Here is a 25,042-nt window from a genome sequence, read left to right on the forward strand (position 1 = left end):
CAGTGGGAATTGAACTCAGTTCCCCAAGATCAAAGTCCACTGCAATAACCACTAAGCTACTCCTCCAGCATTTGTAGTGCACTGGTCCCCTCACATGCCAGGACAGGATTCCTTTATGTTTATCCCATGCATTTTTGAATTCTGTTACTGTTTTCATCTCAACCACCTCCTGCGGGAGGGCATTCCAAGTATCCACCACTCTCTCTGTGAAAAAATACTTCCTGACATTTTTCTTGAGTCTGCCCCCCTTCAATCTCATTTCATGGCCTCTAGTTCTACCACCCTCCCATCTATGGAAAAGGTTTGTTTGTGGATTAATACCTTTCAAATATTTGAATGTCTGTATCATATCACCCCTGTTTCTTCTTTCCTCCAGGGTATACATGTTCAGGTCAGCAAGTCTCTCCTCATACGTCTTGTAACGCAAATCCTATACCATTTTTGTAGCTTTTCTTTGCACCACTTCAATTCTTTTTACATCCTTAGCAAGATACGGCCTCCAAAACTGAACACAATACTCCAGGTGGGGCCTCACAAACGACTTATACAGGGGCATCAACACCTCCTTTCTTCTGCTGGTCACACCTCTCTCTATACAGCGTAGCAACCTTCTAGCTACGGCCACAGTCTGGTCACACTGTTTCGTCGCCTTCAGATCCTCGCATACTATCACCCCAAGATCCCTCTCCCCGTTTGTACATATCAGACTCTCACCGCCTAACACATACGTCTCCCGTGGATTTCTACTCCCTAAGTGCATCACTTTGCATTTCTTCGCAATGAATTTTAATTGCCAAACCTTAGACCATTCTTCTAGCTTCTGCAGATCCTTTTTCATGTTTTCCACTCCCTCCTGGGTGTCCACTCTGTTACAAATCTTAGTATCATCTGCAAAAAGGCAAACTTTACCGTCTAACCCTTCGGCAATGTCATTCACAAATATATTGAACAGAATCGGCCCCAGCACCGATCCCTGAGGCACTCCACTACTCACCTTTCCCTCATCCGAGCGAATTCCACCACCCTCTGGTGTCTGTCCATCAACCAGTTTCTAATCCAGTTCACCAAGTCGGGTCCTATCTTCAGCCTGTCAAGTTTATTCAAGAGTCTCCTGTGGGGAACCGTTTCAAAAGCTTTGCTGAAATCTAAGTAGATTACGTCTATAGCACGTCCATGATTCAATTCTCCAGTCACCCAGTCAAAGAATTCAATGAGATTCGTTTGGCACAATTTACCTTTGGTAAAACCATGTTGTCTCGGATCTTGCAACTTATTGGCTTCCAGGAAATTCACTATCCTTTCCTTCAGCATCGCTTCCATTACTTTTCCAATAACTGAAGTGAGGACTACCGGCCTGTAGTTTCTAGCTTCTTCCCTATCACCACTTTTGTGAAGAGGGACCACATCTGCTGTTCTCCAATCCCACGGAACCCTCCCGTCTCCAAGGATTTATTAAACAAATCTTTAAGAGGACCCGCCAGAACCTCTCTGAGCTCCCTCAATATCCTGGGGTGGATCCTGTCCGTTCCCATGGCTTTGTCCACCTTTAGATTTTCAAGTTGTTCATACACACTCTCTCCCGTGAACGGTGCTATATCCACTCCATTTTCATATGTACTTTTGTCAGTCAATCGCAGTCCTTCTCCAGGATTTTCTTCTGTGAAAACAGAAGTAAAGTATCTGTTTAGCAAATTTGCTTTTTCTTCATTTTCTACATAGCGGTTCGCAGCATCTTTCAGTCTCACAATTCCCTTTTTAGTCATTCTCCTTTCACTAATATACCTGAAGAAATTTTTGTCACCCCTCCTTACCTTTCTAGCCATTTGTTCTTCTGCTCGCGCTTTCGCCAGATTTATCTCTCTCTTGGCGTCTTTCAGTTTCATCCGTTATTCCTCTCCATGTTCCTCTTCTTGAGTTTTTCTGTACTTCAGGAACGCCAACTTTTTAGCCTTTATTTTCTCAGCCAGTTGCTTGGAGAACCATATCGGTTTCCTTTTTCTCTTGCTTTTATTTATTCTCCTTTCATAAAGGTTTGTGGCCCTATTTATAGCTTCTTTCAGCCTGGACCACTGTCCTTCCACTTCTTTTACGTCCTCCCAGCCCATCAGCTCCTTCCTCAGGTATTCCCCCATTTTACTAAAGTCAGCATGCTTGAAATCCAGGACTTTGAGTTTTGAGTGGCCGCCCTCCACTTCAGCTGTCATATCAAACCAAAATGTTTGATGGTCACTGCTGCCCAGGTGGGCACCCACTCAGACATTTGACACACTATCCCCATTTGTGAGCACCAGATCCAGCGTCGCTCCCTCCCTCGTGGGTTCCGTCACCATTTGTCTGAGCAGAGCACTTTGAAAAGCATCCACAATCTCTCTACTTCTTTCTGATTCCGCAGATGGAACCTTCCAATCTACATCCGGCAGATTGAAATCTCCCAGCAATAGCACCTCTCTCTTCTTTCCCAACTTTTGAATATCTGTGATCAGATCTTTATCTAGTTCCTCTAATTGTGCTGGAGATCTATAGACAACACCCATGTGGACAGAGGCAGGGCCGGTCTTAGGGCGAGGTGACCACATAGGGCCTCACGCTCAAGGGGGCCCCACGTGGTGCGCCTGAAGTCGCCCCGACCCGACCGCCCAAGCTCCAGTCCCTCTGCCCTCTGAATTTTAAGTTACCTCGTCGTCGACGTCGGAGCGGCTGGCAGGTAGCAGCAACAGTGAAAAGTGTGCGAGCTGCTGGGCGGCGCTTTGGGAGTCTTCCTTTCCCTCGTTCAGCTCTGGTCCCGCCCTCAAAACGAGGGTGGGACCAGAGCTGAGCGAAGGAAAGGAAGTACTTTGCACTATATGGGGCCCTTTTATTAAAGGGTTGGCAAGCAGTAACGGGATTGCCGCCTGCAAATCTGGAACTACCACCGGGCTACTGCAGGAGCCCAGCGGTATTTCCCATCCTTAGCACGCACCATTTTAAGTGCTACAGTAATTTTTTTAGATTCTTGTAGTGCTGAAATTAAACTGCCCAGCAGGGGCATAGCCAGACTTTGGCAGGAGGGGGGTCCAGAGCCCAAGGTGAGGGGGCACATTTTAGCCCCCCCCCCGGCGCCGTCGACCCCCCCTGCCATTGCCGCCACCCACCCTTCCACCACCGCTGCCGCCACCACCAACTTTGCCCCCCCTGCTGATGACCCTCTCGATCCCCCCTCCCGCCGCCAACCCGCCGTCGCCTACCTTTGCTGGCAGGGGACCCCCACCCCCGCCAGCCGAGGTCCTCTTTTACTGAAGCTTAGTAAAAGGGCTCCTTTATGTGCAGTGGTGGGAATATTATTGTTTTGAATCACTTTAGGTGACAGTTTGATCTGTTTGAGTCACTATTGGTGGAATGCTTATACCTTCTGTCTCTGTATCATGATTCCCAAAATAGTACAGCTGCTGTTTACATGAGCAGAGTTGCCAGTTTTTAAAATATCTGATAAGGGACATTTTAGGGGAAAGTACACTTTAAACACCTCTTGGAAAATTCTTCAGCATCAGAAGACTGGAAGGAGGGTTCAATGTGACTGCATTCCAGCTCTTAGCAAATATCTGACACTCGTATACATCAAGAAATTACTGAGCAGTGATTCAGAGGAACAACCAGGCTAGGGAAAAACTATCAACATGAACATGAAAATACATTTAAGCCACAGATTCAATCTGTTGTGAAGAACTCATTTTTCAGCTGTGATTATTAAGTAAGTTATGCCCCTTGATCTCTCAAATAGATTTTCAAAGAGTGTTGCAAAGTTTAATGTTAATGTTTAAGTTTAATGTTTAATGTTAATGTTTAAGTTTAATGTTTACCTGACTGCTTCAGTAACTCTATCACTAACAAACGTTAACACACTACCACCTTATTTCTCACGCCAAAATGAACTGATTATCTAATTGAATCTATAATTTACTCTACCATCTATGTACTTAATGCAATACCACTTTGTATTTCTCATTCCGGAAATGGCGATTGCCACTACGGCATACTGTAAGCCACGTTGAGCCTGCAAAAAGGGGGGAAAATGTGGGATACAAATGCAACAAATAAATAAATAAATGTTGGGTATGTTTGATTGCCTGCTATGTTTATCCATTCTTTGCAGGTTGTACAAAATTCTACAGTTCATCTTTTATATCATTTGTCTAAATCTCTCTATATAAAAGGCACCACCAATGTTCTAAATGAAGCCTCCAGCCGGAAGTGTGAAGGGGGAGAGATATCCAGTTTCCCCATGAGTGTCTGCCCCGCCCTTGCTCTCTCTGTAACACAAACAGTGAAGGAAAACACAGCAAAAGCACGAAATCAAATCGCTCTCTCTGTAACAGTGAAGGACTCAGAGGGGGAGAGAGGGCAGAAACCCTCACTATCTCTGTAACGCAAACACAGCACAGCAGGAAACTTAACACTGAAGGACTCGACTCCGAGGGGGGGAGGGGACAGACAGCACAGGGGAAGGGAGAGAGGGCAGAGGGCAGGGACACACACACACTCCCACATGCACACAGAAGAAAACCTTGCTAGCCCCCGTTTCATTTGCATCAGAAACGGAGCTTTTTTACTAGTATGATCATGTTACTCCTTTCCATGAGAAAAAATACTGGTTACCCTTGACAGAATGGATCAGATTTAAACTGCTAGTGCTGGTTCATTAGAGTTTATACCTGACTGACTGACTTCACTGGTATAGACTGCGATGAGCTCTCTGCTCTGGTGATCCTTGTGTGTTGTTGGAGGTTCCTAATTTTCAGCTCTCTCAGCTTGAAAACACACGGAAGAGGATTTATTCCATTGCTGGTCCAACGGAATGGAATAAGTTGCCAGTTGCTCTTAGGAAGCAGAAGAATTTGAAAGTTAAAAAAAACTGCTAAAACAGCATTTGTTGTCACAGGCTGGTTTTGAATTATGATTGCAATGACTGTAGAATCACTGTTTGATTGATTGCCTTTTGCCTTGTTTTTATTGTTCTCTGTGGTCTGATTATGTGTGGAACATGTTTTATTGTGTGTGTTATTTTGCACTCCACTTTGGAGAAAAGCAGACTATAATTTGAAATAAAAGAAAAATGCTACTGTAAATAACACTGACCTTCTTAATTTCATGTAGATTGAATTTTTTGAAAATGCAAGAAAACAAGTAGAACTGGCAAAGAAGTGGAGATTCAGTGAATCTGATATACGAGAGTTAGGCAGTCAGTAAGTATTTGCTTTTAATATATTTTAGAAGTTTAGGCCTTATACCACCCCTCCCCCCTCCTGTTTACTAGGTCTCTAGGCTGTAGCTCAGCAATGCCGATACAGCCCATTCAAAGTGAATGGACTGTATCAGTATTAGCACACCACCATCCGGGGAGGGGGGGGGGGGGGGGGATAGTGTTATGTCTGAAATGTTAATATATTTCCAACTGACAGGTTTTCTGTAAGAGGTTCTGAGACCAAGGGACCATTTTACTAACATACATTAAAGAAATGGGGGTAGCACATCATAATGTTGGATTTCCTGCATGCTAACACCACTTTTAATGTAGCACTAAAATAAAGGCTTTTTTTTTTTTTGTAGGTCTTGTGCTTATTTGTCAGCATGCAAGACATGCAAAAATTTCACCCGGAACACTTACCACCTCCTAAACCTAATGTGCTAGCTGGTTAATGCTTCCACACCAATTATCTGCCCATGACAGGCCCCTGTTAAAAATCTTTTTAAAAAATAAGGGGTCCTTTTATGAAGCTGCAGCAAAAGGGGACCTGTACTGACGTTGGTGTGCGTTTGTGATGCACGCCGAGGCCCTCTTTAACCACAGCAGGTAAAAGGCAGGTTTCGCTTTTCTTAAAGAAATGGCCATGTGGCAAGTGAACCACTTGCCGCGTGGCCATTTGGGGGGGAAACACTTACTACTACTCATTGAGGTGGTGGTATTGGCTCCCGCGCTAACCTGGAGGTAAGCGGGCAGCATGCGGCACTGCCCGATTATCACTGGGTACACACTGGTGCTACAAAAATTGAAATACTTTTGCAGAGCCGGAAATGGCGCGTGCTGGGGGAGGGAACTATTGCCAGGTTTCTGCGGTAGCCTGGCGGTACTTACCTTTTAGCCTGCATTGGGCTTACTGCTGCTTTGTAAAAGGGGCCTTTAGTAACATGCATCATAGTGTGCATGAACAAATTACTGCAAAACATTTTAACACATTTTGCAGTAAGCTTTTTCTTGTGCACTGAACCTGCATTAGGGCTAAGTGCACTGTAGAAAAAGGGCTCCCAAGTTTGTACATTATTGTACTACTACTACTAATCATTTCTACAGCGCTACTAGACATACACTTGAACATGAAGAGACAGTCCCTGCTCAACAGAGCTTACAATCTAATTAGGACAGACAAACAGGACAAACAAGAGATAAGGGAATATTAAAGTGAGGGTGATAAAATAAGGTTTCTGAACAAGTGAATAAGGGTTAGGAGTTAAAACCAGCATCAAAAAGGTGGGCTTTTAGCTTAGATTTGAAGACGGCCAGAGATGGAGCTTGACATCCAGGCTCAGGAAGTCTATTCCAGGCATATGGTGCAGCAAGATAAAAGGAAGGGAGTCTGGAGTTAGCAGTGGAGGAGAAGGGTAACTAGATAAGACTGGATCATCCCATCATGGTCCTATCTGTCTGTCCTACCCTTTCCCTTATTTGTCTTGTCTGTCTGTCCTGATTTAGATTGTAAGCTCTTTTGGGCAGGGACTGTCTTTTCTTCATGTTCAATTGTGTAGCGCTGCGTACGACTGGTAGCGCTGTAGAAATTATTTGTAGTAGTAGTAGTCTATATTAAGACCCTTATTTGAGCACTATCAGAAAGATGATATTGGAGTATAGATGAACTGGGCAGGGTTCAACACAAATAGGAAGAGAAGCAAAAAAAAAAAAAAAAGAAAAAAGAAAAGCTGGTGTGTCCTAGCAACAATAAGAGGAAAATTAGTAATATGCAAATTGAAAAAAAAACCCATAAAGAATGAAAAGAAATGGTAAATAAGCTCTTACTGCAAGCTGCCAGGAAAAGGAGCAAGTGGGTTCATTCCAGGGCCACCGAGAGGGAGGCAAGGGGGGGCACAATTCCCCGGGCCAGTCTTCAAGGGGGGCCTGGCACTGCTGCCATGTCAGCAAGGCTTCCTGGTAGGGGCCCTGGCAGCCGAGGAGGCAAAAGAAGGCTGCATTCATTGGTCTCCTGCTTGCGGGTTATCACATTAATGCGTTGTCTTCTCTTCCACTGCCTGCCTCACCTCCTCCTGACTGTGACTACTTCCTGTTTTCACTGGTACAGCTTTGGAAGGTTCTGCAGCGGCAGAGAAGACTCAGAGTTAACGCATTAACCCGGTTCCGACTGGCACACAGCGTGAGCACAGCATAAGAGAAAACAGACAACTGGTCTGAGGGGGAGCACAGCAGATGCTGAGGTGGGGTCATGTTTGATAGATAAAATTCCTTTGGTTGGTCCGGGAGGGGGGAGGGTGCATTAAGATTGCTTGCTCCAGGCCAGGCTTTGTCTCTCGGCGGCCCTGGTTCATTCCTACCCCGATCACTCTCTGGATCACCAGGGATAGTTAGATAGGCCTCAGGAGAGCTTATTGGGATGTGGGGGAAAGATCCAGTCCTATTGGGGCAGGGACTTTTCTGATTGAGGGATTGGGGTGAGGGTTGGGTCCTGTTGAGGGAGGCCTTGTATGATTAAGGGTTTGGGAAGGGGTAGTCTCCTGTTGGTAGGGGGTTACGGAGGAAGGTAGAACAATACAAGGCACAGGCCAGTACCCAAAGCTATGTGAGTACCTCTTGATATTCAGTGCCGGCACCAGCATAGCTAAGTGGGCATAATTAGGACTGCTTTTGGTATAGTCCTATTTGTCCATTTAGTTATGTGGGCATCAGCACTGATTGCTAGCAGCTGTAGAACTACCCCTGTAATGCCCCTCTCCTGCCTGGTTTCCAGCTGACCAGTTAGTTTTAATATTCACTTTGAATATTGACCCCTATGTGTATACTTTTGCTTGACTTATTGCCTAAAAAAATTGTCCCCTCAGAGAATTGTGTCTCCTTTCTCTGAAGGCAATTTTTTCTGAGCAAAACAGCATGAATAATTTTGAATAAATAAAATTATGCGCATTGTTCCAGTTGCTGCCTTTCTCCATCCCTGAGAATACCTCTTCAGGCCATAGGTAAAAGTACCTATAAACAAAACGGGAAAGCAAAATATTCAATCTTAGTAATCACAAAAACATTTTTGACAAAACGTTTTTCAGTAAGGAATGATTATGCTAACTTGTAACATATTAAGGAGTCCTTTTACTACGGTGTGCTGAAATGGCCTGCGCTGGTGTAGATGCGTGTATTGAGTGTGCGCAGGTCCATTTTCCAGCGCACCTGCAAAAAAGGCCTGGGGGTTTTTTTTAGCTGAAAATGGACGTGCGGCAAAATAAAAATGGTGCGCGTCCATTTTAGGCCTGCGACCTTACTGCCACCCATTGACTTAGCGGTAAGTTCTCGCGTGTTAAACAGGAAGTAATGCTCTACACATGTAGAATGACGATTACCGCCTGGTTTCTGCCGTGCACTCGAAAATAAAAATTATTTTCTGGCGTGTGTAGCGGATGTGCATAAAAATCAAAATTACCACCCGTGCCACGTGGTAGCCGGATGGTAGGTGCCTAGTAATAGGTGTCCTGTTTACTAAGGTACTCTAGTGTTTTAGCGTATGCTAAAAATTAGCACGTGCTAACCATGTAGACGTCCATAGGAATATTATGGGCATCTACATACAGTAGTTAGCGTGAGGTAATTCTTAGCATGTGCTAAAAATGCTAATGCGCCTCTAGCGCTGCTTAGTAAATAGGGCCCTAATTAAATAATAAGGGACCTCAATTGCCCCAGGGAGGCTACAACTTGCCCTTTACCCATACAGGGCTTCTTTCACAGTTCTTTAAAAAATGGATAAGCACTAAACTTGGTGTATCTCATGGCCTGTGCTTGCTTCATGCTTTGATTTGTATCCTCCAGCCCCCCCTTTTTTTTCTCTCTTTTTCCTCTCTCTTTTCTTAATCTTAACCTAGAAATGGATAGTTTCTTAAACATGAGCTCTGGTATTGCCATATTTTGTAGAATGTTGCTTGTTGCTATGTTGTGAGCTCTTGCTTATCTCTGTGTTGAAAACCAATAAAAGAAATTAAACTATAAAAACAATTCTAATCAGGGAAAAAATTACCACTCCAAAAACCCCACGATTTAACTACATAAAGTAGAAATGCTAGCTTGATCATACCCCACTGAAACAAAAAATAATCTGAAATGGACTTACAAAAATAGCATTTCAAAAAAACAAGGTTTTTTTTTTTTTTTTTTTTTACTAAAGCTTAGCTTGAATTATCTGATAACTTCAGCTAAGCTTTAGTAAAAGAACCCCCCCAAGTTCCCAAAATACTGTGCACAGCAAACAAAGGGGTCCTTTTATAAAGACGCACTGAAAAATGGCTTACGGTAGTGTAGGCGCGGGTTTTGGGTGAGCACCAATCCACTTTTCAGCGTGCCTGTAAAAAAGGCCTCTTTTTGTTTTGCGGAAAACGGACAAGCGGCAAAATCAAAATTGCCGCGCTTCTATTTTGGGTCTGAGACCTTACCACCAGCCATAGACCTAGTGGTAAAGAATTTGGGCGGTAATGACCTACGCGCATCAGATGCCACTTGTGCGCGTCCATTACACGTGCCAGAAAATAAAAAAATATTTTTCGGACATGAGTAATTGAAATTACCGCAAGGGCCACACGGTAACCGGGCAGCAACTCCAATTTTGGCGCACGTAGGGCGCGCATAGGCGCCTACGCGGCTTAGTAAAAGGGGCCCAAAATGAACAAGTCACTTATCTTTCATAGACTCCATAAATCTTCCAAAATCTCTGTTGGACTTCCCAATATTCTAACCGGATTCACTGAAAGAGTCCCAAAGCTAATACACAGATGTAAACTCTTGTTATTTAGTTAATGTGTTTCAAGCTGGCATGATCATTCCTTACTGACAAACTTTGCAGCAAAAAATGTTTTGTAATTATTGACATTGGTAAAAGCAGCCGGGTTGCTAAATGGAATTATTGCTCTCTCTGAGCAGAAGACACTTGCCATACTTAAGACACACGTGCATAATTTAAATAGCATTACTAGACAAATTCTTGAACCAGAGTAACTCTGGCAAAAGGGGATTTTAAATGCCATTTTAATTCTCAAAGGTATGTTTTTTCTGTTCAATGACCTCTCTGTATTTTTGACTAGCTTCCAATGATCCCTGCACAAACTCAGGATTCTTGGAAGTTAGAAATATATAACTTTAGTCCAATTAAAAAATAGCATCTGTTACTGTCTGTTGACTTTATTTTCACATTTCTAAGTGGCCTAACATAACCAGAAATCATCAAAGCTTGAATGACCAAAATAGTACAAACATTCAATTTATTAGGAGAAACAAAAAAAGACTAAAGTTATGGCATCTGGGGTCTTTTCGTCCTAAAATGAATGTTTGTTCTGTTGTGGTCTTTCAAGCTCTGATGATTTCTGGTTGTGCTTTGGAAACAATTTTTCAATCAAGCTACGTCTTTTTTTAAAATTATTTAAATGACCTATCACGGCAATCATGCTTTCATTTATACCTTTACAGGTCATTTTTCAGTCCTAGTGCAGTGCTGAGAAACACTGACCTTAGCTTTTCCTTAACAACTAGTAGCAATGTACTGGTATCAGATGACCCCAGTCAAAAAAAAATAGGTCATTGCCCTATTGCAAGTATGAAAAGCAATGCCTTTTTATTCTTTCCAACCCAATAGAGTGATAGATAGAAATTATACATAAGAAGTCATGAATGTTTGTCCATCTGTCCAGGAGCAAAATAACTTTCTGAAAACTTATAATACAATACAGGTACTTATTGTCTTCAACTTACCAGATAGGTTTAGTGCAGATTACAAACTAGAAAAAAAAATAACCTAGACATCTCTACGGATTACAATTTCATACAAAATATAATATAGAGAAGAACAGAAATATCCAGAAATGTCTGAAATAAAAGGTTTTCAACAGTTTCTTAAACTTAAAATAAGAGGGGTTCCATTCTTATATCAGTGGTCAAAGGATTCAAATGCATAGCTTATGGAGTGGGGCTAAATGTACCCCCCTGTTTACTAGGCCACCCTTGTGGTGAAACACAGGAAACCTTGACCCAAGAATTAATACAAATCTAAATATCCATTAAAGTTATCTTAATTACATTGGACCATTTTATTTGCATGCACATATCTTCTAAAAACTTGTAACAAAGTTCACAATAAAATTCTTAGGCTGTCTTCTACAGTATCTTGTCCTAGACATGACCCTAACATTGGTCAGCAAAAATACAGAAAAAAACTGTTTTTTCCCCATTCTGTGATGCACTCTTCCCTAGATCTTGTATAACCGTCTCTAATCCACCATCTCAGTAAAAAGGTCCATTTCCCCTTCTCCCATGACTTGCCCAACAAATCACACTAAATGCGTAAACATGTTTTTGGGTCCAGAGGAGTGTAGGATTGAGGGGATCACATGGCTGTTCTTGCACAATTTCGAAAGGCCACCTTGCAGCCTGATCTAGTTAGCAAGGCTTGAAAACACACAGAATAATTTGGGTGGATGAAATCTTACAGGTAACCTTTACATTAGGGGTCCCGAGCCCCCCAAGCTCCCCACACCTCCATTAAAATCACCCCTTCTTTCAGGGCAGAGATCCACTTTGCGGCAACACAGATACCCAGAGAGGCAATACAGATACAAACATACAGGCATATACACAGATACATACACAGAGGGGTTGGAAAGAATTCCATGAACCATGCTCTTCCTGTTTTCCCAGCTTGTTCATAGTTCATTTTAGGGTAGGTATTTATTTTGATTTAGCTTACAACTTTTTCAGTAGTAGCTCAAAGTTATAATTTCCTGTTATGTCTATACTGTCAACTACTGAAAAACATATACCATATAGAATAAAAGAAAAGGTAATTCAAAACAAAACTCGACAAATTGCATTGTTGTTTGCTTTTTTTGTACAGTGAATTCTGCATGCCAGGAATGGTGGATACACACATCCATGCGTCTCAGTATTCCTTCTCAGGAACTGCTTTAGACCTATCCCTTTTAGATTGGTTAGATAAATATACATTCCCAACAGAAAGAAAATACAAAGAAGCAGAATTTGCTAAAACCATTTACTCCAGCATCGTGGTAAGTATGTTTATTATAATTAGTCCTAGTCTATTCATCAGTCTTTCAACTTAAGGTTGTTTTTGATGCTGCATATATTGGAGTGATGTTATCACTGATTTGTGTTTATTTATTTATTTATTAGGATTTATTTACCGCCTTTTTGAAGGCATTCACTCCAGGCAGTGAACAGCAAGAATACGTCAAACATGAGCAGTAGACAAAGCAGTAAAATATTTAAACAACAATACAAAATATGTCATAGTATGCTACATTACAATGTTAACATGGTACATGATAAAACATTTTCATTGACGGCATAGGGTGTAAGCAAAGATGGAACATATAGATAGATAAGAGAGAGTAACAGGGTAAGAAAATAAAGGGATTAATTTAAAGAAAGTTGCAAATGAGGTCAGATAGGTGCTTGAAGATTATTTTTGCTAGGGTAGGAGTGGGTAAACATGTCCTGCTATAGTATGTGCAGCCGGTATCATTTACTTCTTCCATTAATGTCCTGGTTGAAGAGCCAAGCTTTCACCTGCTTCCTGGTGTATAGATAGTCTTGTGTTAAGTGAAGCCTTTCAGGAAGTGCATTTCAGAGTGGGGGCTACTCCAGAGAAGGCTCGCTTGCGGGTATCACATTTGTGTGATGTCTTTTGGAGAGGGTGTGATTAGGCATACTCCTTGAGAAGACCTTGGTGACCTTGGAGGTGTGTAGAGGGAGATCCTGTTCTTCAAGTACTCTGGGCCATTTCCTTTAAGGGCCTTAAAAGTCAAACATAGAGCTTTAAATTTGGCCCTGTTGTTGTACTAGTAGCCAGTGAAGTTCTTGCAAGAATGGTGTGATGTGGTTACATCGCTTAAAGCCTTCTATTAGTCTAGCTGTAGCTGTGCATTCTGAATCAATTGGAGCAGGTACAGACCCTTTGTAGGCAGACCAGTCTAGAGTGTATTATAGTAGTCCAGTCTTGATGTTATCATGGCATGCACAACTGAGACAAGGCTTGCCTTCTCAATGTAAGGAGACAGGCAGCGTAGTTGTCACAAGTGATAGAAGCTACTTTTGAAGGTTGCTTGGATTTTGGGGATCAGTGTAAGTGTTGAATTGAGCTGATTTCCAAGGTTCCTGACTTGTGATGTGAAAGGAAGGTCATATTTTCCAAAAGAGATTTTGATATCAAGTATGTTCCCACTTGTTAGGGATCCATAGAAGCTCAGTTTTTCTTGGATTCAGGCAAAGTTTGTTGTTTTTAGCTCATTCTTGAATTGATGTTAGACAGGTTGTCATTTTTTCAGGGCTGTGGGTAAGTCAGGTTCAGTGGATGTGAGTAGCTGTACATCATCAGCATAGATGTAGAACTGAGTGTCCATTGACCAAATCAGCTTGGCTAATGGCTTGAGGAAGATATTGAACAGAATGAGTGACAGTATCAATCCTTGTAGTACCCCACAGGTCAGTATCAATGGTGGCGATGAGGTGCTAGGCACTGGTGAACACTATGGACTGTTGCCTGTCTAATAGATAGGATCTGAACCAGGCAAGTACTGTTCCACTGATACCTGATTCTGTCAGTCATGCTAGCACAGTACTCCTCTCAGTACCCTTCTCCACCACCGCCAACTCCAGGCTCCGCCCTTTCTGCCTCGCCCCACCCTATGCTTGGAATAAACTCTCTGAGCCCATATGCCAAGCCCCCTCCCTCCCTGTCCATCTTCAAATCCTTGCTTAAAGCCCACCTCTTCAATGTCGCTTTCGGCACCTAACCATTGGACCTCTATCCAGGAAATCCAGATTGCCCCAATTTGATTGACTGCATTTTTGTCCTTTAGATTGTAAGCTCCTTTGAGCAGGGACTGTCCTTCTTTGTTAAATTGTACAGTGCTGCGTAACCCTGGCAGCGCTTTAGAAATGTTAAATAGTAGTAGTAGTAGTAGATTCACAGTGTCAGAAGCTGCTGAGAAATCTAGCAGTATAACATCAAGGCAAACCCCCTGTCTCAGTTTCTGTGAAGATCTGGTTCTGTGAACCAGATTGACATGGATTTAGCCAGTTTCTTTTTCTAGCCAATCACTGAGTTGACCACAGACTGTTTATTCTATAAATTTTCCTAAAAAATGGGACATTGGATACTGGCCAGTAACTTTCAAGTTTGTCCTGGTCAAGGTTAAGGAACAGAAGAGAAGATTTGGAGTTATATAGGGCTGACATGTACAGTGTTGCTGTCTTTACATCCTAAAGCCTTTTGTAGTAGTCAGGACTGAGAATTTAAAATGAAATGAAGTACAGGTTCACCACTGTTTCCAGCTTTTCTGAAATCTATTGTGATGCGCTGTTAGATATGTACTCCTGTCTTTTTTATGCTGGTTTCAGGCCTGACATGATCATATACATTTTTGTCCATGAAACTACTACTTAGGACCTCTGATGTGGGAACAGTATAGTATAAACCACAGCAAGTAACTTTGGTTTCATATCAGGAACTTTATTTTGAGGCCTATGTTGTACTGAGTCTGTAAATCCCTTAGGATGATCTGTGTTTTAGCAGAACTTATACTCCATGACATAGCCACAGATGGGCCCGGGTAGGCCTGGGCCCACCCAAAATTCTGGCATCCTTATGGCTAGTAGGGATCCCCAAACTCCACCTGCTGAAGATGTCCTCAAGCAGCCAGTACAAGTGATTTCCTTACCTGATACAATTGACGGCACTTTCCAACCCCCCATCCCCCCATCCCCCTACCCTATGTGCTTATTTGATATTTGTGCATTTTTTACCACAGCTTAGTAAAAGTGCTCCTTAACGCATTAGAAGCAAAGATTTTACTGCATGCTAAGCCCAGATTTAACACGGCACCTTTTGGAGTCATGCCCTCTATTTGCTTTATTGCAGGTCATGTGTTAATGCAACCATTAGTGTATGATAACATGGGACCACCTACCATCTCCTATTAACTTTTATGGTGAAGACCAAACTCAGATCCTTTTGGACAGGATGTTTAAACTCATTCATGCACATTTACTTTGGAGTTTACTTGATAACCAGTTATTTAAGCACCTGATTCAAATTAGCCAAATAATTGTGCTGAAGAAAGCCCAAGCCCATCCAGGTGAACATTCCCAGCATCTCTCCCTTCCCTCCTGGGTGAGCAGGGGTCTCAACTGCACTTCCCTAACCCCTTCCCCAATACCTTTCAAATCCTTCAGTTCTTCACTGGGAGGGGAGGGAGCGATGCCAGGTGAGAGCTACTATTTGGGATGAACCCACAAAGGAAATCTACTGTAGCTGCATTTAATTTTCGAAAGGGCAACTATAATAAAATGAGGAAAATGGTTAAAAAGAAGCTAAAAGGATCAGCTACAAAGGTTAGGACTCTAAATCAGGCATTTGGACAAGAAGGAAGAAGTTAAGCTTCTGGAAGGGATAATGGAAAACCGCCTACTATTCATATGTAGACAGCAGATGAGTTCCTCTTTGCACTGCTACCTTTGCAGATGACACGGAAAAAACCTCGTATCATCCCATCGGGAAGCCCGGTCTACTGCATGATGGGCAGGGATATTTAGCACTGTACTAACGAGGAGGAAGAGCAGGAGGGCTGCTGGGGTGGTGGGGTAGTCAGCTCTCCTCTGCCTTCTGTGTGCAGGTTCTCAGGGAGGGGGAGGAACACCACTGCTTAACTGAGCATGCATCCTTTTAATTAATTCTTTTAGTTCATTGCAGGGATAGTAGAGAAAGACACATATATTAACCACACTTTGCGCTAAAAGGAGAGAGAAGGAACTGAAAGATCTGCCCTTCTTTTCTCAGGGTAGGCTGGTGCTAGTAAGTAGGAGAAGATAAATCTTTCCCATACCAGGAGATGCTTGAAAGAAAGACTGCTGTCAAAAGCTGGAGAATATAACAGGATTATACTATCTTGGAAGCCCAGACCAGATGCATTACACGTATTTGCAAAGGTGGAAAGAAGAGAAAACAACAGCCAGTATGGTTGAAAGATAACGTGAAAGAGGCTATTACAGCCAAAAGATTGTCCTTCAAAGAATGGAAAAAGGACCAAAATGAAGAAAGTCAGAAGCAATATAAGCAATGGCAAGTCAGATGCAAAGCATTAATAAAAAAAGCTACAAGAGAATATGAAGAGAAACTTGCTGCACGGTAACAACTTTTTCAGGTACATTAGAAGAGGAAAGCCTGCAATGGAATCCATGGGACCATTAGATCATGAAGGAGCAAAAGTGGCACTCAGGGAGGACAAGGTCATAGCGGAAAAACTTAATAAATTCTTTGCTTCAGACTTTACGGAAGAAGATGTAAGAGATCTGTCTGTACTGTAATTGGTTTTCAAGGGTGATGATGCAGAGGAACTGAAAGAAATCTCGATGAACCTGGAAGATGTACTGAGCCAAATTGACAAATTAAAGAGTAGTTAATCACCTGGACCAGATGGCACACATTCAAAGATATTCAAAGAACTCAAGCATTAAATTGCTGATCTGCTATTAGTAATATGTAACCTGTCATTAAATTGCCCATAGTACCTGAAGATTGGAAGGTTCTAGGAGTGATCTGGGAAATTACAGACCAGAAAGCCTGATGTCAGTTCCAGGAAAAATAGTGAAAACTATTACTAAGAATAAAATTACAGAACATGTAGACAAACATGGTTTAATGGGACAGAGTCAGTATGGGATCAGCCAAGGGAAGTCTTTCCTCACCGATTTGCTTCATTTATTTGAAGGCATAAATAAACATGTGGATAAAGGTGAGCTAATTGATGTAGTGTATCTAGATCTTCAGAAAGCTTTTGACAGAGTTCCTCATGATCAGTACTGGGACCGGTGCTGTTTAACATATTTATAAATTATATAGAAATTGGAACGATGAGTGAGGTGAATAAATTTGCATATGATACAAAACTATTCAAGGTTGTTAAAATATGCGTGGACTGTGAAATATTGCAGGAAGACCTTAGGAAATTGGAAGACTGGGCATCCAAATGGCGGTTGAAATTTAATGTGGACAAATGCAAGGTAATGTACATTGGAAAGAATAATCTGAATCATAGTTACCTGATGCTAGGGTCCACCTTAGGGTTCAGTACCCAAGAAAAAGATCTAGATGTCGTTGTAGATAATACGCTGAAATCTTCTGCTCAGTGTGTGGTGGCGGCCAAAAAGCAAACAGGATGCTGGGAATTATTACGAAAAGGATGGTGAATGAGACCAAAAATACTATAATACCTCTGTATAGCTCCATGGTGGGACCTCACCTTGAGTATTGCGTTCAGTTCTGGTCGCCGTATCTCAAAAAAGATATTGCAGAATTAGAAAAAGTTTAAAAAAGAGCGACTAAAATTATAAGGTGAATGGAACTCCTCTCGTATGAGGAAAGGCTAAAGAGGTTAGGGCTCTTCAGCTTGGAAAGGAGACAGATGAATGGAGATATGATTGAGGTCTACAAAATCCTGAGTGGTGTGGAACGAGTAGATGTAAATGATTTTTATTACAAGGAGGAACAAATTCCAAAATTTTCTGTTTAGCTTTTGGCAAAATTTCCCTCAGACCATTATGTCACTGAATGCCTAGAAAATTCACTGTTTGGGATGGCCCTTGTATCTTATCAGGATTTATTTCCCATCCTTTCTCCTTTAAATGTACAATTAACAACTCCAACTGAGTCTGAACATCTTCCTGTGTTTTCACTTGAATCATAATATCATCAATATAATGCACAATTTGCATATGATCAGCTAGAGGAAACTCATCTGTGGTAGTCGAGTGAATGTATATTGCATGCCCTGCCAACTGAAAGGAAATTGATCCCAATATTTCTCATTGACTGGTATTGTGAAAAAGGCATTAGCCAAATCTGTTACAGCATACCATCTGCCAGAATGTGTCTGTATTTTCTCTATCAAAGTAATAGTATCTGGGACTGCAGCAGTTAAAGCAGGTGTAACTTTGTTTAGTTCCCTATAATCCACGGTCATATGCCAGGAACCGTCACTTTTTCGGACTGGCCAGATCGGATTATTCCAATCTGTGGTGGTAGGTTTTTTTTTTAATTATTATAATTTTCATATAACATTACAAGTCAAACACTTGTTTACAGAAGCACAGTATAGAATATTAGGAATTAGGAATTTTTACAAAAATAGGAAATAAAGCACAAACTTTCTTATACCACTTTTAAGGGGTGTGAAAGTGAAATAAAGGAGTTAATTAGGAAATATTAACATATTTAAAGTAAGGCAGTGAATAGAGACTCAGTTTTTTTCTTTTCTTATCTAATATTATTTAAGTCTTTTCATATCTAGAAAAACGTTTAATTGCTCTGGAGCATAAAATATGTACTTTGACTCTCCAAATCTTATCATGCATTTGCACGAATAAGCTAAAAAAAAAACGTGGCTCCAAGGTCAAGCACTTGCTGTTACATGCCAAGGAAAATCTTTCTCCTCTCTTGAGTCACTTTGGTAACATCAGGGTAAATCCAAATTTTTTTTGCCACCAAACAGATCTTTGGTATGTTTAAAGTAAAGTCTCAAAATGTTATTAAGCTCTTGTTCAAAGACAAATGAAACCAGTATTGTAGCTCTTTCCGTTATGTTATCAATCGATTGTTCCAAAATTGCAGATATATTATTTAAATCAATATTGTCAACTCCAGATCTATGTTCCCCTTCATTTTTCCCAGGTCTTTTAGGAAGATAATAAATCTTGTTTATAGAAGGAATAATATTTGGTGGAATCTTTACGTTTTCATTCAAGAATCTTTTAAATAATTCCTAAGGTAGTATTCCTGGTACTTTTGGGAAATTCAATATTCGAAGATTTAGTCACCTATTGTGGTTTTCAATCTGTTCAATATGTCTATGAATAACTAGTTTATCCTTTGCCACAATAGAATTATATTCTTGTATTTGTTTAATATCACTTTGCATCCGATTAACACGGGATGTAAGATCTTCTTTCACAACTTCTACTGTTTTAACCATTTCTTCAAACTTGTTAGATAACAGTGAAATCTCACCTGAAGATTTTTGAAGAGTATTGTCCATTGCATTTAGTTTTATCCAGATTTTTTCAAGACTCATCTCCGTTGTTAGTCCCGAGGCCGCGATTGAATCTCGTGGCTCCTCTTCCAGTCATTTCTGGTGCAAGGCCCACGCCAGGCAACTGCCTTTCCACACTTAAGGTAGATTGAAAGCTGTCTCCGAGCACTGCTAATGACGCTGGACATGGAGGAATATTAGAATCTGAGGGTGGAGACAAAGATGTTTCCTGACCCAGCTTAGGTTCCGCTCCTTTGGATAACTGCGCAGTGGGTCCTGCTGCCCCCAATTCACTCAATGAGGCTCCAGCGAGGTAGCGATCCAGACTTTGCTGGACTGGTGAGAAAGCCGAGGTAGGTGGGGGAACAAACCTCAGCATTCCTTTTTCTTTTAGTATGGGGCATCGTAGTTAAAAGATAATGTTAAGATTTCCAGCTAAAGCACAGCGATCGCTCAACAAACGCCTTCACGCCGCCATCTTGACATGCCCCTTTTGTGGTGGTAGTTTTAATAACCCCCTTCTCCATTAACTCTTTAATAGTTTTACTGATCTCAAGGTGCCCCCCCTGGTATTCTATACTGTTTTATATGAATAGTCCGTGTGGCTGGGGGGAATCTCTATTGGGGTCATTTTCACCTTTCCCACAGTAATTGGACGAGATTGGATATAAAGTTTAACTCCAAATTGATATCTCCCATCATCTAATGTTAATGTCAATCCCTTTAATATATCTATACCCAGTATATACTCAGGCAACGGTACAATCATAACTTTTTATTCCCTTTTAGGTAAATTTCCAATTTTTAATTCCACCCAGGTCTGTACAGCTTCAATTTGTTTTCCCCCAACCAGGTAATGACAGCTCTCTGACCCTTAAATTTACATGGATTCCTATATAATAAAGTGGCCTCAGCTCCAGTATCCACTAGAGCACACACTTTTTGACAGGACCTATTTTTCCAACAAATTTCTATATTTATATGGGGCCACAAATCTAAATGCACTAAGTGGGTGGAAACCTGGCCATTCATATTTTCCTGCTTTTTTTTTTTTTTAAGATGCTGCACTTCTTTCCAGAGATACAAATCCTCATAACCCTGCCATTCCTCTTCCTCTTGTGTGGGCGCGCTAGCAATACCTCTAGCACAAGGGGTTCCGGCCTCAGGGGGAGGAGGAACTGATCTGTCGATATTTACCTGAGCTCGCTGACTGCGTACTACCTTGCCCCCATTTAATCCCTGCTTTTTAGCTTTCCCTTTACGCTTTTTTAAATTTATATTGTGCCACCCTTACTGCGGCATGCTCAGCAATGGTCTGATATGTATCCAGTTTATCAGCTAACAATTTATTTTGACAGTTAAGCATTACATTATGACTGCGCAAGTCACATATTTGTCACTCCAATTCTGCAATTTTTCTATGCTGTTCATCACGGTTCTGATGGATTTTCCAATAAGCGGTTAACAGAATCCATCCACGCCTTCCGACAAAATATTGTTCCTTCCCTCATTCTATCTTAATTTTTTGCATACACCTAACTACATCTAAGGGTTCCGACCCCTTTAAACAGGAGTCCCACTCCTCACACAAACCTGCACATTTTGACCACTCAGTGGCTATTATATCATATGGTACTGCATCCCATCCTGGGATCTCAATAACACTCTCCGCTTTATTCTTTCCAATTTTTTGCTTAAAAAATTCCAGTCCCCTCTACGAATCCTTCTCGCAGCGCCAGCTACTGTATTGCTTTGGTATTGTAGCCTGCTCACTTGATTACCACAGACTGCTCACAGAATAAAATGCTACAGATTCTTTTGGATTTGTATTGGGTAAATGAAACTCTTTATTAGTACTTTAAATGGAAAATGTATAAGTCATTATTGTTACTGCATCACAATGATTAAGAAATAAACACACTAATCGAGTACATTACTAAAGGAAGGCTATAGATAAGTAAAATATGAAAGACATATATATATATATACATACATACATACATCATCACTGGTCAGAAATTACATCATTCAGGCCCTTATCTTGTCAGCTGGGGGACCCATTGCAGCGAAAGCCCGAAGTCTCCATATGACCAGGAACAAGTCTTTTCTGCACGATGCGTCCATCCACAGAATGAGCTCCAAGGCTCAGCTGCAAAAAGCCCCCTTTTTATTACGCTAAAACTTATCCAGGAATGTACATAAGGTTTCAGTCATATGCTCTCAGTTCAGGTAAACAAACCACTGGCCAGGTGGTTTATCTCCCGAACCTCAAGCATACCCTGCCTCCCTACTGCACAAGCTGGCTTCAGAGGCATTCCAACCTGTTCTTGAGATGTGCCTTATCTCATATATTGTTCTTAAGATGTGCTTTATCTTATACATTGTTCTTGAGTGTGCCTTATCTCATACATTGTTCTTGAGATGTGCCTTACATTCCAGCCTGTTCTTTGAGATATACCAGGAAAGTCACTTTTGGTCAAAGACAGGGGATTTTAAAAATGTATTATCGATTTAAAGCAAGACTGAAAAGCAATTTTTAATATTTTCCATCACACCCTTAATGCCTCTAAAATAGGCGGTAAATGCTCATGTGTTATTTTATTGGCTGCGCGCTACTGGTAACATTAGCACATGGCCAGAAATTCAGAAATTAGAAAAAAGGCTATTTTATGGCCATGCTAAAAATGGGATTAGCATATGGGAAAGACCCTTGTAAGGATGCATGTTCTGCCCCAGTTTGCATGGAGGCAGGTTGCCTGTTGTTTATATGTATATTTTGGACATTGTTTATATCAAATTACATGTCCTGTAACAGTTTACAGTGCTTGTGCTGTTATGAAAGGCAGGAAGTGCCTTTGGACTGCAAATTATAGTCTTTCTGCAGTGCTCTATGATAGACTCTTCCTCAGCACATGTCCCTGTTCCTTATGCCTTATGGGACTTTTCCTATTGGTTGGCCCTTGTTTTTGTGTATGCTGGAATGTAGCTTGCCTGCTTTTCTCCCCAGTGGGGTGGAGGGAATTTGTGTTCACGCATGCTTTCTCTAAGGGCTGTAAGCTGATTTGCTGTACCTTGTTGCATGGTTCCCCTTTAAGTTACTGTAATACCACCAAGTTTTTACTAGTTTAAAAGTATTTACAGCATCTACTTTTCAGCACAGTGCTGAGAGCTCTCAACTTATCTCTGCAGAGAGAGAGAGAGAGAGAGAGAGAGAGAGAGAGAGAGAGAGAGCTGGTTGAGACAGACTCCAATCTGCTGGGCAGAAACTCTTGTTCAACACTTCAGATATTTAAGTCATTTTCCTTTTGTTTGATTTGCATTAATGAAGATTTTGGTTCAAGAGTTCTGAGTCTTCACAGTGATGTTCTATACTCTGGTATAAGCAACAGTCTATCACAGTCAGTGAAAGGGCTGAACAGTGCATTAAGCTAATTTATTAGCACAGCTTAGTAAATTACCCTGAAATTTTCAGCTGAAAATTCATCTTAATTTATGAGTTTAACATTGTACTTATAAATTTAGACCTACCATTCATTTGTCTAAATTTATGAGTTCAGTTTAAGAGCTCAGTGCTGAAGATCAATGTTAAGCTCCTAATATTTTTCCTGCCTTAAATCCACCCCTGTTCTCACCCTCTTTTTGTGCTCCTAAACTTAGATGGTTAATGAAATTTTGTGTGTAAATGTGTGCATTCAACCCTAGTAAACATTCAAACAGACCAGTTTAGGAGCACAACCCCCAAGTTAGGAGCATAAATCCTTAGACTGTCAGGACCATAGTTGTCTATATCCTTCAATTGGCACCTCCTGGCACATAGTCAGTTAGGGGCCCTTTCATAAAGGTGCAGCAAAAAGCAGCCTTATCGGGCCCGTAAGTGGGTCTTTCTCGCAAGCTAAGGCCACTTTGCCATGGCCAGAAAATGGCTGATTTTCTATTTTCAGCATTAATGGCCACACGCTAATCTTGCCATTAGCATGTGGCCATTAGTACATGGGCCCTTACTGCCACCCATTTTGTAGGCGGTAAGGGCTCATGTGCTAATCACGCATTAATCAGTTAGCACGTGGCTATGCGGCTACACTAACTGATTGACACAGACATACCCACTCTCCACCTCAAACACGCCCCCAGACACACATGAACATCTGGATTGTACTGTAAGATGCCTCAACGTGCCCTGCGTTATGCTCTTTTAAGCTGCGATAAGCATGCATTAGTGCTTACCACAGTTTGGTAAGAGGGTCTTTTAAAGAGTATTTGTGACATGAACGTATCATGGTATTGTCAGTTATGGTCTCCAGATGTTAGATATCAGCTTTGGCTTTCGTCTGGTTCTGGGTTCCTTTCTTTGGTCCCGGGTCCACTTCTCAGAGGCAGTGGGTTTTGTAGAACAATAATACAACACATAGGTGTGGCTTGGATAAAGGTATTTTATATAGAAATAAGCTTACCGATTGTAGGGCAGAAAGGTATTACAGAGCTGCTTCTGTGTGTCTTAAGTTCTGCCTGTCCTTCTGATTCTGTGAGTGTCTGTTAGAGAGTAAGTGTCTGCCTTTCTATAGGGGTTGAGGAGGGGAACTGTGTGGAATGGCTAATAAACTATATTACTCTATCCATTGAATACTGGGCTCCTTTCTATTTGGGGAGGTTGCTACTGCCTGATGGGGTAAGCCTGTCATGAGCAGATTCAAGGTTGGGGTAATTAAGTATATAGAGGGGATATGCACTTCTGTCCAGGATAGTAGAGAGAGCCCCTGGCTTCCGCTGCCCAAACGGGTGAGGCAGATCTAATAAAATAAACACTGTCTGAGAAAGAAGGTCTGCAGGTATGATGGGGTGTGTGGGTGTGTGTCTAAATGTATGCCTATATCCTGGGTGTGAATGTGTCCTTTTATATCCCTGAACTCTCTCTTTTTCCAGCATATTCCTCTGTTATAATTTGGTTTGATTGATCTAATGTCTTCTGATTACCAAGGAGGTGTGAATTCTTTTGGAGGTCAGTACTTGGAGAGGGGCATAATGGAACAGAAACGCCTATCTCCATGGGCGTTAATCTCCGAGAACGGGTCCGTGAAGGGGCGGACCGAACCGTATTATCAATAAAAAATAGACGCCCATGTTTTATTCGCCAATGTGTGAGCTGGGCGTTTTTGCTTTTCAGCGATAATGGAAAGGGAAAGTGCCCAGCTCAAAAACGAATAAATCCAAGGCATTTGTTCATGGGAGGGGCCAGGATTCGTAGTGCACTGGTCCCCCTCACATGCCAGGACACCAACCGGGCACCCTAGGGGGCACTTTTACAAAAACAAATAAACAGGTAAAAGAGCTCCCAGGTGCATAGCACCCTTCCATTGTGTGTTGAGCCCCCCAAATCCCCCTCAAAACCCACTGCCCACAAGTCTACACCATTACTATAGCCCTAAGGGGTGAAGAGGGGCACCTACATGTGGGTACAGTGGGTTTGGGGGGGTTGGACGACTAATAAGCATTAAGCAGCACAATTGTAACAGGTAGGGGGGATGGGCCTGGGTCCACCTGCCTGACGTCCACTGCACCCCCTAACAACTGCTCCAGGGACCTGCATACTGCTGCCTGGGAGGAGGGTATGACATTTGAGGGTGAAAATAAAAAGTTGTGAAACATCATTTTTTTGTGGTGGGAGGGGGTTAGTGACCACTGGGGGAGTCAGGGGAGGTCATCCCCGATTCCCTCTGGG

At 41.8% G+C, this 25,042-nt stretch overlaps 1 protein-coding gene across 3 annotated transcripts in view; it reads left to right on the forward strand.

Moving 5' to 3' along the window:
* GDA (guanine deaminase) overlaps positions 1-25,042 on the forward strand; it is a 103,585-nt gene that overhangs the window by 875 nt on the left and 77,668 nt on the right. For all 3 annotated transcript variants that reach the window (XM_030193864.1, XM_030193865.1, XM_030193866.1), the window contains exons 2-3: positions 5,131-5,219; positions 12,117-12,288. In XM_030193864.1, the coding sequence (XP_030049724.1) occupies positions 5,131-5,219; positions 12,117-12,288 (261 nt within the window). The remainder of the gene's footprint in view (positions 1-5,130; positions 5,220-12,116; positions 12,289-25,042) is intronic.

The sequence above is a fragment of the Microcaecilia unicolor genome, chromosome 2 (genome assembly GCF_901765095.1).
Source record: "Microcaecilia unicolor chromosome 2, aMicUni1.1, whole genome shotgun sequence".
Lineage (NCBI taxonomy): Eukaryota > Metazoa > Chordata > Amphibia > Gymnophiona > Siphonopidae > Microcaecilia > Microcaecilia unicolor.